Consider the following 17240-nt stretch of genomic DNA (forward strand, 5'->3'; position numbering starts at 1 on the left):
TTTTGTATTCCAATTCGATGAGGATAATCAAGCTTGTATTGCAATCGCTAATTCAGGGAACCCTTCAGGACGTGCACACGTGGCCATCAAATTTTTCAAAGTTAAAGACTATATACAATTGATGTCAGACTGACTGGGCAGTAATTATTTGGGTCCTCTCTTTCCCCCTTTTTGAAAATAGGGACAACATTTGCCCTCCTCCAGTCTGCCGGGACTTCGCCTGTTCTCTAGGAATTCTCAAAGATGACTGCCAGTGGTTCTGAGATCACATCTGCCAGTTCTTTTAATACTCTTGGATGCAGTTCATCTGGCCCTGGAGACTTGAATACATCTAGACTAGCCAAGTATTCTTGTACTATCTCCTTAGTTATTCTGGGCTGTGTTTCCTCTGCTGAATCATTTGCTCCAAATTCTTCAGGTCGGGCATTGTTTTCTTTATCAGAGAAGACGAGGCAAAGAAGGCATTGAGGAGTTCAGCCCTTTCTGTGTCCCCTGTTTGCATTTCACCATCTTCTCCTCTGAGTGACCCCACTGTTTCTTTGTTCTTCCTTTTGCTACAACATACCCATAAAAGCCTTTTTTGTTGCTTTTAAGCTCTCTAGCAAGCCTGAGTTCATTCTGTGCTTTAGCTTTTCTGACTTTGTGTCTACACGTGCTGGCTATTTGTTTGAATTCCTCTTTGGTGGTTTCCCCCCTTTTCCATTTTTTGTACACATCCTTTTTAAATCTTAACTCAGTTAAAAGTTCTTTAGATAGCCACCCTGGCTTCTTTAGGCACCTTCCATGTTTCTGTCTCATTGGTATTGCCTGAAGTTGTGCTTTTACTATCTCCCTCTTAACAAACTCCCATCCATCATGAACTCCCTTTCCTTTTAGTATTACTGTCCATGGGATCTCACCCAGCACTTCCCTAAGTTTTATGAAATCAGCTTTCTTAAAGTCAAGAAATTGAGTCCTAGTATGCTTGGCTGCTCTTTTCCGCTGTATAGTAAACTTCAGAAGAGCATGATCACTCGCGCCTAACGATCCTTCCACTTCTACCCCACTAACCAGGTCATCAACATTGGTTAGGACCAGATCTAAAATGGCTGTTCCTCTTCTTGCTTCTCCCACTTTCTGGACAATGAAGTTGTCTGCAAGGCCAGTGAGGAATCTGTTTGACCTTATGCTCTTGGCTGAGTTTGACATCCAACAAATATCCGGGTAATTGAAGTCCCCCATAACTACTATCTCCCTTCCTTTTGCATGCTTGGCCATCTGTTCCAGGAAGGCATCATCTATGTCCTCCATTTGGCTTGGGGATCTACAGTAAACTCCCACAATGAGGTCACTGTTATTCTTCTCTCCCTTAATTTTGACCCAAATGCTCTCACTTTGGCTTTCAGGTTCTAAATCTTGGATCTCTTCACAGGTATACACATCCCTGACATATAACAGCACTCCTCCTCCTTTCTTGTCTGGTCTGTTTCTCTGAAATAGATTGTATCCCTCCATTATTACATTCCAATCGTGGGACTTATCCCACCAGGTTTCAGTGATGCCTATTATGTCATATTTAGTTTGCTGTACCAAGAGCTCAAGCTCATCTTGTTTATTTCCCATGCTTTGCACATTAGTGTACAGACATTGAAGTCCATTAATCATTCCCCCGTGTCTCTTATTTAAGGATTTTTTCCTCCCACCACTAGGTCTGCGTGCTGTTTGCTCCATTTGGTCTATGACATTTGGATGATCATCTTCATCAATTGATAGACTCCTACCTTCAGGAGCACTGTCTTCCTCCCCCACATTAGTCAGTTTAAAGCCCTCCTGATGAGGTTTCTGAGATCTTTGGCAAAAACATTCCTCCCAACCGTTGTGAGGTGCAGCCCATCACTTGCCAGAAGTCCATCTTCAAGAAACTGCAGTCCGTGATCTAAGAATCCAAACCGTTCCTGTTTACACCATATGTGAAGCCAGCTGTTCACTTCCACTATTTTTCCCTCTCTTTCTGGGCCACGTCGTTCAACTGGGAGGACAGATGAGATGACAATTTGTGCATTTAATTGCTTCAATTTCCTGCCCAGAGCCTCGTAGTCTCTTTTGATCTTCTGGAGGCTATTGCTTGCAGTGTCATTGGTTCCCACATGAACCAAGAGGAAGGGGTATTTGTCAGTGGGTTTTATGATTCCTTGCAGTCGTTCAGTTACATCTTGGATCTTAGCCCCGGGGAGACAGCACACTTCCCGAGACATCTTGTCAGGCCCACAAATCACTGCTTCTGTTCCCCTCAGTAGGGAATCCCCTATCACCACTACACGCCTCCTCCTAGGTCTGGTCGGGGTTCTTCCATGAGCTGTCCGTTCCAAGGTCGCCTGCACATTCCCTGAGGACTGACTTTGCTGCTCGTCTTCATATACCTGATCGACTCTAATGAGGGAGAGATCCTCAAATGGAGTCTGCTTTTCGTCTTCCATGCTAGGGGAGAGGACCTCAAAGCGATTGTGTATTTCTAAACAATCAGAGCGAACCCTGGGCCTCCTACTTCTTTGAGTCACGTTTCTCCATATATCTGGCTCCTGTGTTGGTGAACTAGCCTCCTTCTCAGGGGAGTCCCCTGTCTCCTCCTTGGTGGAGACGGTGTGCTCTGTTGCTTCCAAGAAGAGCTCCAGCTCTCTAATTCTTTGGAGCGTAGCTACACGTTCCTCCAGTTGCTGGACTTTGTCTTCTAAGAGGGCAATCAACATACAATTGCTGCAGGTAAAGCTGCCTGCAACCTTTGCAAGATGGCAAACATTGCACAGGAACCGCAGGTGACTGCAGCTGTTCCCTCACCCTCCATCTTGAGAACATGTCGTTGGGAGTGACTACAGCAGTCCTCCATCATAAAAAGCGTGAAGACAGGACAAATAACTCCCCCCCCAAAAAAACCTAGGTCTCCCACAACAACGTTTGAGACTAGCTCCCCTAAATCTTAAAGCCGCTAGGCACGCGCCGCTGCCCTGCAAGCTCTGATAAGCTCCTCCCCCAGCTATCACCTACCTCAACAGAAACCCTGCCCCCTCTGACCTTTGTACAGGGAGAGCAGCTAATCAGCCACAAGAAACACACACACAAGAAAACCCTTTTTGCTCCTTCTTCAGCTGCTGCCCTGCAAGCTCTGAATGTCCCTCAGGACAGTCACAGAACTTTGGATCAAACTGTAGAACCTGACTGGCAATCAGCAGGTGCTGTCAGGAGTGCATGCAGGAGCCAGGCCCTGTGACCAGTAGGGCTTCGCAGGACTAGGGCCTTCCTAAGTTTGTACCTAAGCTTGGTAACTCACTGCACCTCGTGGCAAGAGCCAGGAAGGGATATAAGGTCAGCATTTCCCTTTGCCTCTTTGCCACAGCAACACGTTCCCTGCCTTGCTGTGTTTGGCTCCTTGTTTCCTGCTGCTCAGACCTCAGCTCCTTGACTCCTTGCTTCTCGACCCTCAGACCCTTGACTTTGTGACTCCCTGCTTCCTGACCCTCAGACCCTGGCTTCTGGACTCTCGTTCCTGCTCCCACCCCCCATCTTGCCCCCAGTCCCGACGTCCTCAGACGGGACTTCGATCGCCTGTAGACCGGACCGTGACAGTTTGCTGTGGCCAACCTACGTCCCGGGCAGGGTGCAAGATGGACGGAGCCCAGGCTCTTGACCTTGTCTCGGTGCTGCAGAACCTCCACACGCAGGTAGCTATGATCCAGGGGGAAGTGCTTTGAGCGTCCCCTGCTGAGGCCTCGGCCCAACGTGCTCCACTCGTCCCATCTCCAGAGAGGTTCAGGGGGGAGTGTGGGGCCCTTCGAGGTTTTGTAAGTCAGTGTCAGCTGATGTTCACCACCTGTGCAGCAGACTTTCCTGGGTCACTTTGTACCTTGAGGCCGACTACCCTCTGCTGGGGAATTTGGACAACTTCATTGCCACCCTAGAGGGCATGTTCAGGGAGCCAAATCATGCCCAGACGGCTTAGACTGCAGAACCTCCAGCAAGGGGCTTGCCTGGTTATAGAATATGCCAAAGAGTTCCGTCGGTGGGCTGCCAGCACCCTGTGGAATGAAGCTGCCCATTGGTTCCACTTCTGTCAGGGACTTCATCCCCACATTAAGGATGAACTGGCAGGGTGACCCCCCCCCACCCAGCAGCCCTGACAGACTTTATCACATTGTGTATTAACATTGACACGTGCCTGTCTGAGAGAAAGGAGCAGGAGTCCCCAGGGTCCAGCACTGCAGTGGGGTTTGAAAAGGAGCCCATGCAAGTAGGGGTGCTCCCCCGTTCCCTCTCTAGCCAAGAGAAGAGTCGGAGGTGGGCCCTGGGACTGTGCTTGTATTGCGGAGAGGGGGGCCATTTCACAGCAGAGTGTCTGGCAAAGGGGTGCGCGTTGGGAAACACCAAGCCCCGGCTGAGCTAGGAGGGGTTCAGCCGGGGCTCAGTCACTGCGCACCCCATTTCCTGCTCCCTATCCGCATTCTCCTTCCCCCGGGGAGCATGCTGACCCTGGAGGCAATGATTGATTCTGGGGCCTCTGGCATCTTCATGGACATCAGTTTCACTGAGAAGTATCAGGTACCATCAGTGGCAAAAACCTTGCCTGTTCCAGTGGTAGGTTTGGATGTGACCCCCCTCGCTTCAGGACCCATTACCCATAAAACCTGTCCAGTGGCCATGTTAGTGGCACCCCGGCACTAGGAACTGTTAACCTTTGTTGTTTTTTTTATAAAAAATAATATTTATTGAAATTTCAAAAAAATTCAAAATAAGAAAAGAATAATAAAACAAAAAATACAAAATACTGAAAAATAAAAACAATTAAAAACAAATCAAATTTTCCATAACTTATCTTTCATTTACTTGTTTCCTTGACCTCCTCACACCTCCCTTTTTTGTATTTTAGTTCAGTTAGTTAATTCAGCAAATCCTTTCCATCTTTGTTTTTATCTTAATCATTTATCTTAATATATTATAACTTTACATTCTCACCTGTTAACAACCCATTTTTTCATACTCCTTTATAACATTGCTGCTAAAACCACATAACTTCATTCCAGCATCCTTCATTCCAGCTGCGACTGCAGCTGTTCCCTCACCCTCCATCTTGAGAACATGTCGTTGGGAGTGACTACAGCAGTCCTCCATCATAAAAAGCGTGAAGACAGGACAAATAACTCCCCCCCCAAAAAAACCTAGGTCTCCCGCAACAAACATTTGAGACTAGTTCCCCTAAATCTAAAAGATGGATCAAACTGTGCGCACCGCTAGGCGCGCGCCGCTGCCCTCCAAGCTATAATAAGCTCCTCCCACAGCTAATCACCTGCCTCAACAGAAACCCTGCCCCCTCTGACCTTTGCACAGGGAGAGCAGCTAATCAGCCACAAAGAAACGCACACACACAAGAAAACCCTTTTTCTCCTTCTTCAGCTGCTGCCCTGCAAGCTCTGATAAGCTCCTCCCACAGCTAATTACCTGCCTCAACAGAAACCCTGCCCCCTCTGACCCTTGCACAGGGAGAGCAGCTAATCAGCCACAAAGAAACACACACACCAGAAAACCCTTTTTGCTCCTTCTTCAGCAGCTGCCCTGCAATGTTCAATTAGGCACAAAAGCATATCGATTACATTTCACATACTTAGACCAACAGTGGTACATGTCCAACAACATAGTCCTTTAAATAAGATGGGCACTTGGAAACTCTGCCAGACCGCCGGGACTGGTAGCCAAGTCTGGGGGGCCACACAATTCTTGCTGAGGCTGTGGTGCGACCCTAGGTGGCGTTGAAACCAAGTCCCCTGGATCCGCTGCTGTGGGTGGAGCCTCTGCAAGTGGAGTTGTCTGGGCCTGGGGTAAGTCTGGCAGACCCTCTGAAGTGACTTGGTTCAGCTCCACGCTGGCAGTTTGCGAGAGAGGTGGAGCCTCACCATCTGTAAGTGTCTCTTCCTGAGCTACGAGCGCAGTTGGGGGCACCACGGTAGTGTCCAAGTCCCCAACCCTGCGCCTAAGCTGGTCTATGTGCCGGCGCCACAAGCGTCCGTCTTCGAGTGCCACCTGTTACAAGCGAGGTCCAGTGACTCCCACTACTGTGGCTGGCACCCAAGGAATGTCCCCCACATAGTTCTGGGCAAAGACCTGATTCCTTGAACAAATGACTGTGGCGCGTTGGCACAGCCTGGGGGTTCGGCCACGGCAAAGTCCGGGTGCAGCCGGTCGAGTGGGGACCTGAGGCAGCGGCCCATAAGCAGTTCAGCAGGACTCCGCCCTGTGGCTGCATGAGGGGTGATGTGTTGCACGAACAAATATTCGTGCCAATCTCCCCGGTCCAGGCGCGCCAGTGCCTCTTTTGCCGAGTGCACCATTCTCTCCGCTTGCCCGTTGCTGGATGGATGAATAGGTGCCGTTAGGGCATGGCGGATGCCCAGTCACAAAAGATACCGCACAAAAGTGCCTGATGTGAACTGCAGTCCGTTGCCGGAGACAAGGACATCAGGACACCCATGCGTCGCAAAGAGGCCTCGCAGCACCCGAATGACAGCCTTGGTAGTGGTGGAGGGCATCAGGGCCACCTCCAGCCATTTGGAATAGGCGTACACCACTATCATAAAGGTCCGGCCATGAAAGGGGACGGCCAGATCGATGTGCAACCTCGACCAGGGTGTCTTTGGCGTCTCCCAGGTGTGTTCCTTAGCTGCCAGTGGTGCAGGCCTTGATTCTTGGCACGCTTGACAGGCGGACACCCAGGCAATGATGGCATCGTCCATGTTAGGCCACCAGACGTAACACCGAGCCAACGCCTTCATTTTGACGATTCCCGGGTGGCCAATGTGCAGAGCCTCCAGGACACGTTGACGGAGTCTTTGTGGAATCACGACGCGGTCTCCCCACAGCAGACAGCTGCAAAGAGCCGAGAGTTCATGTTGTCTGGTTGCGATCAGTCGGAATTCCGATGAAAAAGGCCCTTGTGGCCACCCCCTCCACACCCAGTTGAGCACACTCCTGATGGTGCGATCCTGGCAGATGCGGAGGCCACAGTGGCAGCCGATACAGCGGCTGCTGGAAGATCCTCAATCAGGAGGAGCGATGAAGCAGGAGCCGGGTCTTCTACAAACGCTGGAAGAGGGCAATGGCTGAGGGCGTCGGCATGGCCCATCGATTTCCCCGGTAGTGGTAGGCAGCCAGGAAAACAGTCCATCGCAGCATGCGCAGCGAGAGGACCGGTGGAGTTGGACGATTACCGGTGAGGAGGCCCAGGAGCGGCTTGTGGTCAGTGATGAGTGTCAGACTAACCTGATCTTGTTTTTTGACAGAATTACAAGCCTGGTAGATGAAGGGAACGCAGTGGATTTAGCCTACCTTGACATGAGCCAACTGTGTGACGCGGCAGCTAAAAAAGCCAATGCAATTCTGGGCTGGATCAATAGGAGTATAGCATCTAGATCAAGGGAAGTAATCGTGCCACTGTATTCTGCTCTGGTCAGACCTCACCTGGAGTACTGTGTCCAGTTCTGGGCACCACAGTTCAAGAAGGACACTGACAAACTGGAACGTGTCCAGAGGAGGGCAACCAAAATGGTCAAAGGCCTGGAAACGATGCCTTATGAGGAACGGCCAAGGGAGCTGGGCATGTTTAGCCTGGAGAAGAGGAGGCTAAGGGGTGATATGATAGCCATGTGACATACAAAAGGATGTCACATAGAGGAGGGAGAAAGGTTGTTTTCTGCTGCTCCAGAGAAGCGGACACGGAGCAATGGACCCAAACTACAAGAAAGAAGATCCCACCTAAACCTTAGGAAGAACTTCCTGACAGTAAGAGCTGTTCGACAGTAGAATTTGCTGCCAAGGAGTGTGGTGGAGTCTCCTTCTTTGGAGGTCTTTAAGCAGAGGCTTGACAACCATATGTCAGGAGTGCTCTGATGGTGTTTCCTGCGTGGCAGGGGGTTGGGCTCGATGGCCCTTGTGGTCTCTTCCAACTCTATGATTCTATTATTCTATCTTGTCTAGCATTCATTGTCACCTATTTGCATATTAATTATTATTTTCATTCCAGAAGGAGATTACGTATGGTCCACACATAAACAGCCCAGGGATGATCAGTTTTTTTATGCCAGAGGCCCTACAAGACAAACAATTTTGCTTGCATAAAAGGCTAATCTGAACTCCATCAGAACATTGTTTGAATGTCTGTTGATCTCCACAACGGGCCTTAAGCACAATATGAAAGGGATCGCTTCAGTGGTGGCTGAGATGGAAGATATATGTGGTGTCTAAACTCTCTTTAGTTATCTTGAGGTCAGAACAGTGTACATTAAGGACTGTACTTTTCTGATGACTTCTCAGGTTCTTCTTTATGACTGCCCTTTCGTTATTGCCATTCTTTCTGACAATAAATTATGTGAACTTGTACATTGAGCTGGAAACCCCAAGGACTCAGCTATATAGCTGCAAATATAAATTTTAAAGTGCATTTTAAGTGCATTATACAAATGTGACACTAGATGGCAACGGTGAGCTTATGGCAAATTCAATATACTTTTCAAACCATTTTTTAAAAAAGCATTTTTGTAGTGTTTTTTATATGTGTGTAGATTCCACCCAAATCTCAGAAGCCCTATTTAGGAATTCCAACATGAAGCTATAGGAAAGAAAGGGGCTGCCATCAAACATTGGCTGAAGGCCTGAGCCCCATCTATACACATATGCTGCCCCCCCACCCCCAAGATTCAGACTGGTTCTATATTGCGAAAGGAGTCTACATGTGCATAGCTGACTTTACACTTTATGCCTTTCCCCAGTGGAGGGCTGGTGATTATGTGATGGTGAGGGGCTGCGGGAGTAATCACCACTATTTGCTTTATGCAATTAACATGTGAGGTTTGAACATCTGAACAGGAGGTTAGAGACCTGCTACTCAGCTCTTCAGTGATAGCACTTTGAAGGGGTATACAGGGGAGTGGGATTTTGTTACAGAAACTTTCGGAGCCTTCCTTTGGGACACCCATCCCCATTCCTTGGGGCGGGAGAGTTCTCACTTAGGGCTCCTCCACACTTTACCTAGAAAAGACGTTTTTGCCCTGCTGCTTTCCCTGGGAAAACCTACTCTTTAGCAATGAGCCAGAGCAAACATCAATACCAAATGACACCCAAATGACATTTGCTTAGATTCAGCGTTAGAGAGTGGGGTCCCCAGGCGCAAGAGCAAGTGTGGGCGAGTCCTTAGTTGGGAACCTTATAGATGCCCAATGCAACCCAAGGTTTCATTACTGACCATTCGAGGCAATTTTGAAATCTTTGCTCTTAAGAATAGTGCAAGAAAGCGGTAGTTCTGATAGTAAACAATGTATTGTTCAGTAAACTCCATTCTCTAGCTAGTAAGTATCAAACCATTTAGCTATCAACTTAATATGAATAATCAAATCAATCTTTATTATGGTCCAGAGACCCAACAAATTGTTACAAAGCAATGCACAATTCATACAGCCTACCTCCAGGTTAAAGAAGCATTTTGTTCAGAAGATAGGGATCATTGGTTCTTGCAACCACCAATAAAAACATTGCCACTGCTAATGTTCTAGCGTTTGTCCGGTCTTCCAATAGGAACCTGACATAGGCGTTGCACAATAGGAACCAGATAAGCATGCTGCTGAAGTGCCTTGTTGATCATGCACTTGTAGTCAGCACAGATTCTCACCGACCCATCTGGCTAGGCAGGCGTGACGATGGGGGTTTCCCACTTGGCATGGTCAACCGGCTCCAAAACTCCTTGGACAATCAGCTTGTCCAGTTGTTCATCCACCTTAGCCTTGAGAGCAAAGGGAACCCGGTGTGGCTTTAGCTTGATGGGAGTGACTTGTGGATCAAAGCTAAAGGAGATGGGCGTACCTGTATATTGCCCCAAAGTGCCGTCCAAAACCTCGGCAAAGTCTTTGACCAGACCCTCAGTCTCTGCGTTAGAGATGCAGGTGATGCCGGTGACTTCCAGGCCGAGGGCATCAAACCAGTCTAGCCCTGGGAGGCTTGGCCACTGACCTTCGACCACCACCAGTCGGAGCAGGCCCGAAAAATCCTTGAAGGCGATCCGGAACCGGCCAACGCCTACCATGGGAATGTTGTTTCCCTGGTAGTCTCTCAGGTGTACACGGTGAGAGTCGAGTTGCCTTTTGGACACTCTGGGTACCAGTCTTTTGATGGTGCTCCAAGACACGATGGACAGGGCAGACCCAGTGTCGATCTCCATGTCACATGGAGTTCCTTCAATGAGCACTGTGACGTTCAGCTTGCGTCGCATAGGTGAGTCAGTTTGGCCAATCATGGTTCCAGACGGGCAGTGGCAGTTGGTGAGAATGAAACAGCTTTCCTTGGCGGACTGAAGACTTGGACTTGCAAGTCGGTGAAGGGGGGGTGTCAGACGGAGCCAATCGGCAGACCTTAGCGATATAGCCCCTACTGGAACACTTCTGACAGATGGCATCTCTGAATCGATACTTGGCACGGGAATGGTTGCCTCCGCAGCCTGCACATTCCGATTGGCCCTTGGACTTCTTTTGGAACTTCCTGCACTCCCGCTTTGTCTGGTGCACGTCATCGTCTTCACTGGAGGATGCCTCATTACTGTTGTCTTCATGATGCACTGGAACTGGCTTCCTAGCAAGACGCGGGCTGCTGGCCTTGCGGATCTCCTGCAGCATGAGGTCTGGCTTAGCGAGGAGACACCGTTGCAGACGGATGTCCCAGACCCCGCAGACGATTCAATCCATCAGGGCATCGTCTAAGCCTCAGAACTTGCAGTGCATCGCAGCCTGTCGGAGGGTGGTGGTGTAGTTGTTAATTGACTCCCCCTCTGCCTGGTTCCAGTGGTAGAATGCATGGTGGGCAGCAATCTTGACGGCTTTGGCGCGCAGTGGTTGCAGAGCTTCTCTTGAATCGTGTCCTATGGTGTTGCCTGGACTGCTTCAGATGCAACCAATGCTCGGGCCGTCTCAAACACCTCAGGCCCACAGAGGCTGAGGAATAGGCCCCGCTTCCGTTCCTTTGATACTTCTGTCAGCTCGTTGGCTTGGAGGTAGCAGTCGAACCGAGCGAGGTAGGAGTCCCATGATTCAGAGGCTGGCACAAACGGCGGTAGAGGCACAAGTGAAGCCATGGTTCTGATGCCAGCGTGGAGGGTGATGGATGGAACACAGTGCTCTAGCCAGAACGGTCAGCTCTGAATTGGTTCTGTTCAGTGATTTCGCTCAGTGATTCAGCTCAGTGGTTTAGCTCAGTTCAGAGGGTGGCCCCATCTGGCTGTGCTCTGATGTCCATCGATCCCACCTTCGTCGCCAGTGTTAAGTTGTGGGTAAACATATCAGATGACACAGCGATTCTTCAAACAGCTCTTGTTTATTCAGAGGCCAGAACAGAACTGAGCTGAAGGGCTCAGTCAGGCTGCTTATATGGAGCTCCAGTACAACGTTACTGTAGCAACTTTCTAAAACTATCCAATCGCTGAACGTCACTTTCGATCCTTCATTTGCATAACTATCTACATTATCCCCCTCCTGGCCCATGGTCAGAACTTCAGTACATAACACCGGTGAGAATCTGCACTGACTACAAGTGCACGATCAACAAGGCACTTCAGCAGCACGCTTATCCGGTTCTTGTTGTCCAACACCTGCTGCATTCCCTGGGTGAGGGTAAGGTCTTCGCTAAGCTGGACCTTGCCCAAGCCTATCAACAACTGCCCGTCGATGATGCCACTGCTGAAGCCCAGACAATCGTCACCCACCGAGGGGCATTCCGTTGCCGCCGGTTGCAGTTTGGGGTGAGTGTGGCTCCTGGCATCTTCCAAAGCCTTATGGAGCGTCTCCTGCAAGGACGTCCGGGCGTGGTACCATATTTTGATGATGTCTTGGTGTCCGCAGACTCACACCAGCAGCTGTTTGAGCGCCTCCGCGCCGTGCTGGCCAGGTTCCAGGAGGCCGGGCTCAAGGTAAAGAGGGAGAAGTGCCAGATCGCCATTCCACAGGTGGAGTTCCTGGGCTATCTTATCGACGCCTCCGGCCTTCACCCAACCACATCCAAGATCCGCGCTATCCAGCACGCCCCCATTCCAAAGAACAAGACGGAGTTGCAGGCATTCCTGGGACTGCTGAACTTTTATAACATGTTCCTGCCCCACAAAGCCACGGTGGCTGAGCCTCTTCACCGACTCCTCAGCACAAAGATACCTTGGTCCTGGGGTCATCGGCAGACGGCGGTCTTCAACACGGTCAAGGCTCTCCTTTCATCGGACAGTGTGCTGGTACAGTACAGTGAAGCCAGACCGCTGGTCCTTGCCTGCGACACCTCACCTTTTGGCATCGGTGCTTTCCTCAGTCACTGTTTTCCAGATGGAAGAGAAGCACCACTCGCCTACTTTTCCAGGACGCTATCTCTGACTGAACGAAATTACAGCCAGCTCGACAAGGAGGCACTGGCACTTGTGGCTGGAGTGAAGAGGTTCCATGAATCCCTCTACGGCAGGACTTTTGACCTCATTACTGATCACAAGCCGCTCCTGGGCCTCCTTGCTGGTGATCGACCAACTCCACCGGTCCTCTCGCCACGCATGCTGCGATGGACTGTTTTCCTGGCTGCCTACCACTACCGGCTCATCCATTGCCCGAGAAAATCGATGAGCCATGCCGACACCCTCAGCCATTGCCCTCTTCCAGCATTTGTGGAAGACCCGGCTCCTGCTTCATCGCTCCTCCTGAGTGAGGATCTTCCGGCAGCGCCTGTATCGGCTGCCACTGTGGCCTCCACATCTGCCCAGGATTGCACCATCAGCCGTGTGCTCAACTGGGTGTGGAGGGGGTGGCCACAAGGGCCTTTTGCATTGGAGTTCCAGCTGTTCACAACCAGACAACACGAACTCTCAGCTCATTGCGGCTGTCTGCTGTGGGGAGACTGCGTTGTGATTCCCCAAAGACTCCATCAACATGTCCTTGAGGCTCTGCACATTGGCCACCCGGGAATCGTCAAAATGAAAGCGTTGGCTCGGTGTTACGTTTGGTGGCCTAATGAATGAATTCCTATGCCCCACAAATAACCCAGAGATGCAATTAAAATCTAAGCACACATTCTACTCATGTAAAAACACGATGATTCCTGAACCATCTGCAGGCCAGATGTCAGGGAACTGCCATCGGCTCAGGGGTGAGAGGGGAAAAGCCAGATGGATTACAGAGAGCCCCCATGTTGGGATCTAATGCTGGGCCAGGAGGGTTGGCATCCTCCCAGAACGTCTGGGGCGTTAATCCAGTGGATACCCTCTGGCAGGAACCCAGGAATCCTCCTCTGCCCAGAGGGGCCGGTAAAGCACACTCCCTTTGCTTCTGATAAGGCTCCATGCATCAGAAGAAAGAAGACAGTTCATAGACTAAAATCTACTTTATTCAGAACTGTACAAATATACACAAACAAACTGCATGTTTCCAGCAGCTAAGCTTCGGAGTCTCCGACTCATTCTCTACTCCAGTCTAAGAGCGGAAACACGTAGCTAAAGGTCCACCCAGTCAGATTGAGCTGGCACTATGAACTGGCACTGACTTCCTTTCCCACGCTCTAGCAGAACATCACATGATGTTTTCAACTCAGCAACATCCTGCAGCTGGCAGCTTGTGGGAGCTAAAATCCCAACACCCCCATAGATCGTGGGAAGCAGCACCTCCTCAGCGGAGGAGAGTAGCCACGCCTCTAGTGGAGAGGAGAGGCAGGGCTCGGAGGAGGCGAGGTGGTGCCAGGACACCTTGCAAAGTGGGGAGGAGAGAGGTCCTCCATTACCCATGCCTTCCTTGCGCAGTAGGCTTCCGTGCAGAGAGGGGAGGCGCAGACTGGGCATCAAGAAACTACTCTGCTGGGGAAGGTTTAAGCACCGCCCACTCTCAGATTCTGCCAGTGTGAATAAGCAAGCCATGGAATAGAGGGGCTCTGAATGGTGAAGGGTTTTTTTGCACCAATAACAAGGCTTTACAACAGACAAGGGAGGCATTTGCCTGATTGCTCTCGAGAAACCCCCTGATACCCTTAACAGCAATCTGAGAGTCCCTGATGTTGCTCGAGGGTAACCGTGTGAAAGCAGCATAATGAGCCAGACCGGAACAGCCGTGGAGACGGAGCAGGAAGCTATGGTGCGAGGGCTAATTGAGAGGAACTGAGACCTCGAGGCGCACATTGCTATGCTGTCAGCCCGGCTGGAGGAGAGGCGAGCACAGGATGGTCAGGTCAGAGCCACCCCTATTGGAAAGAAGGTCCCTGGGCTAGTGAATAAGTTTGGAGAAAAGCCCCAAGATTACAACACATTTAAAACAGAGATACAATATGCGTTGGAATTGCAAGAAGGGGAGTTTACTAGCGACCGGTAGCGCGTTGCTTTTGTAACTGGACACCTTGAGGGGTGTGCTCGCGAATAGATTAGGCTGCTCATAGCAGCGGGGAACAATGCTTTGAAAGACCTGAAGAAATTTTATCAGGCGACGGACACCATGTTATCCAGCGAGGCGGAAGGAAGTGTGACACGAAGGGAGCTGCTGAGTTTCAAACAGGGGTCTCTGACCATCAGGAGCTACTGGTCGCGTTTTGCGATGTTAGTGCACAAGCTAGGCTGGACCTAGACTCTGAACCCCTGCAAGCTCTGTTTGAGGCAGGTTTGAATCCCGAAGTAAAGGGTGAATTATCCAGAGCCCCCCACCCACGGTCCATGGATGAGCTAACTAAAACGGCGTTAGTGATTGGAGTATGGCAGGAGGTGCGGGCTCAGGAAAGGCGGGAGGCCAGAGGAGAGCGTTTCCACAGCAACCGCATTCCTGAGATGTCTACAGGGACTTCCCACAGTCTGCCGGCAGCCGAGCCAATGGAAATTGATGGAGCCTGTGCGCGAGAGTTTTCAAACGCTGGTGAGTTCAGGAAGAAAGAGGGGAGGAACTGGAAAACAGCCAAAAAGTGTTTCATCTGTCAGCGCCCTGGACATTTCTCAAAGGTCTGTCCCCAGAAAAAAGCCTGGCAAGGCATGATGGGGACAGCAGGCAAAGAGGAAGAGGGAGAGAAGGCTCAGGAGCAGGGAAACAAAAAAGCCTGACTGCAAACCAACAGGGGCAGCAGCCAGGTAGGCGACCAGTAGAAGAGCCCCAACCAGACCCTCCCAAGGCAGGCATAGCAGTTGAAGTGGTGCTAGAACTCCCTAATGGGCACCCAGTAGAAGTCCACACTTTTCTTGATTCGGGTTCTTCTTGCATCTTTTTCAGCAGGGACTTCACTCTGGAGCACCAACTACACCTGTTGCCACTAGATTTCCCCTTTCAAGTGACCACCATTGATGGCAGGGAGCTACTGGGGGGGGGGATGACACACCAGACACCCCCGATGAGGATGAGGGTTTCTAGGCACGCAGAAACTATTGCCTTTCATGTGGTCACACTGGCAGGACCCCCCATTATACTGGGAATGAGTAGGTTGGCACTCCATGACCCAGTGGTGTCGTCGCATCAACGTTCCCTCACCTTTGGGTCAGCTCACTGCTTGGAACATTGCCTGGGGGGAAGGAACCAAGAACGACTATGGCTGGGGTGACTCTGGAGGAGAAGGGGCATGTAACACCACAACATGCAAATTTGAAGGAGGTATTCAGCGAGAGAGAGGCTGACAAGCTGCCCCCCCAGGCCCTATGACTGCCAAATCAACCTGCTTCCAGGGGCCTAGTTGCCGGTGGGTAAGCTGTATTCCATGTCCAACCAGGAGATGCAAGAGTTGAGACAGTTTATTGACAAGAACTTAAAGAGGGGTTTCATAAGGGAATCGCAGGCCGTAGGGGGGAGCCCAGTAGTCTTTGTGGACAAGAAAATGACGAATCAGCATCGCCTTGTAGTTGATTATTGCCTCCTGAACAAGGTAACTGAACCCGTAGCCTTCCCCATGCCCAGAATTGACAATGTTTTGACGCATGTGAGGAAGGGGAAAATTTTTACCAAGCTGGACCTCAGGGAAGCATACAATCTGATTAGAGGGAGAGAGAGGGACAAATGGAAGATGACCACGTTCACCCCCCTGGGGGCATTTGAGTATCTTGTCATGCCATTTGGATTACAAGGGGACAGCGCCTGCTTTCAAGCCTTTATGCACCAAGTGTTGGGTCCCCTGCTGTACAAGAATTGTGTGGCCTTTTTGGATGATCTTCTCGGAAAATGAAGCACAGAACATGAAAGACGTCAGGCAGGTGCTAGAGAGATTGAAGAAGCATCAGTTGTGGGTCAAGCTGGATAAATGCCAATTCCATGCTCGAGAGGTGGAGTTCCTGGGGTACTGACTGTCGGACAAGGGGCTGGCCATGAACCCGGAGAAGGTGAAAGCAGTGCTGGAATGGAAGAGCCCCAAAACAAAGAAGGATGTGCAGAGGTTCCTAGGTTTCAGCAACTTCTACAGGAAGTTCATCAAGAACTTTGCTCACCTGACAGCACCCATAACGGATTGTCTCAGCGGCAAGAAGAAGTTTGTGTGGACCAAGGAAGCGCAGCAGTCCTTTGAAAGGTTAAAGAAGGCCTTCGCCTATGAGGAGCAGCTCCTGCACATGGATCCTGGGAAGCCACTGAGAGTGGAGACGGACACTTCAGTCCGGGCCATCGGAGCAGTACTGTGGCAACAAGGGTCAGGGGAGGACTGGAGACCTTGTGCATTTTTCTCCAGGAAACTGAGCAAGTCAGAGCAAAATTACACTGTTAATGACAAAGAATTGCTAGCCATTTATGCAGCCTTTAGGCTGTGGAGACACTTTTTGATTGGGGCGCAGCACCAGATCCAGGTCCGAACAGACCACAAGAACCTGGAATACTGGCGGACAGCGCATGTGCTCAACCAGAGACAGGTCCAGTGGTCACAGACGTTCTCACAGTATCACTTTGAGATACAATACATTCCTGGGGGGGGGGGATGTGAGGGCGGACGCACTTTCCAGGAAACCTGAGTACATGGAAGGGGAAGGACCTCTTGTGGCCAGGCACATGTTCCCAGAAGACTGATTGTTGTGTGGGGGAGCACTGGTAAGGGAGCAAGAACTGGCTGGGCTCATCAGACACGATGAGTTTGCTCAGACTAAAATCAGGGAGCTCAGAGATGGAAAAGGGGGAAATGGGGGGTTTGAGGAAAAAGGAGGGCTCTTGTACTACAAAGGGGCACTGTATGCATTGAGGGCCAAAATACTTATGCAGCTCCATGATAACCCCACAACCAGG

General features: G+C 50.5%; 1 protein-coding gene across 1 annotated transcript; it reads right to left on the bottom strand.

The window, feature by feature from the left end:
• Positions 1–549: 549 nt before the first annotated feature.
• On the bottom strand, positions 550–3139 carry LOC310844087 (uncharacterized protein). Its single transcript, XM_083737884.1, has 2 exons — positions 3057–3139; positions 550–2976 (listed from the first exon to the last, which is right to left on the bottom strand). The coding sequence occupies exon 2, from the start codon at positions 2724–2726 to the stop codon at positions 1794–1796; it is 933 nt and encodes a 310-aa protein (XP_083594010.1). The 5' UTR covers positions 2727–2976; positions 3057–3139; the 3' UTR covers positions 550–1793.
• Between the last annotated feature and the right edge of the window lie 14101 nt (positions 3140–17240).

This window comes from Podarcis gaigeae, assembly GCF_964106915.1.
Source record: "Podarcis gaigeae genome assembly, chromosome: 4".
Lineage (NCBI taxonomy): Eukaryota > Metazoa > Chordata > Lepidosauria > Squamata > Lacertidae > Podarcis > Podarcis gaigeae.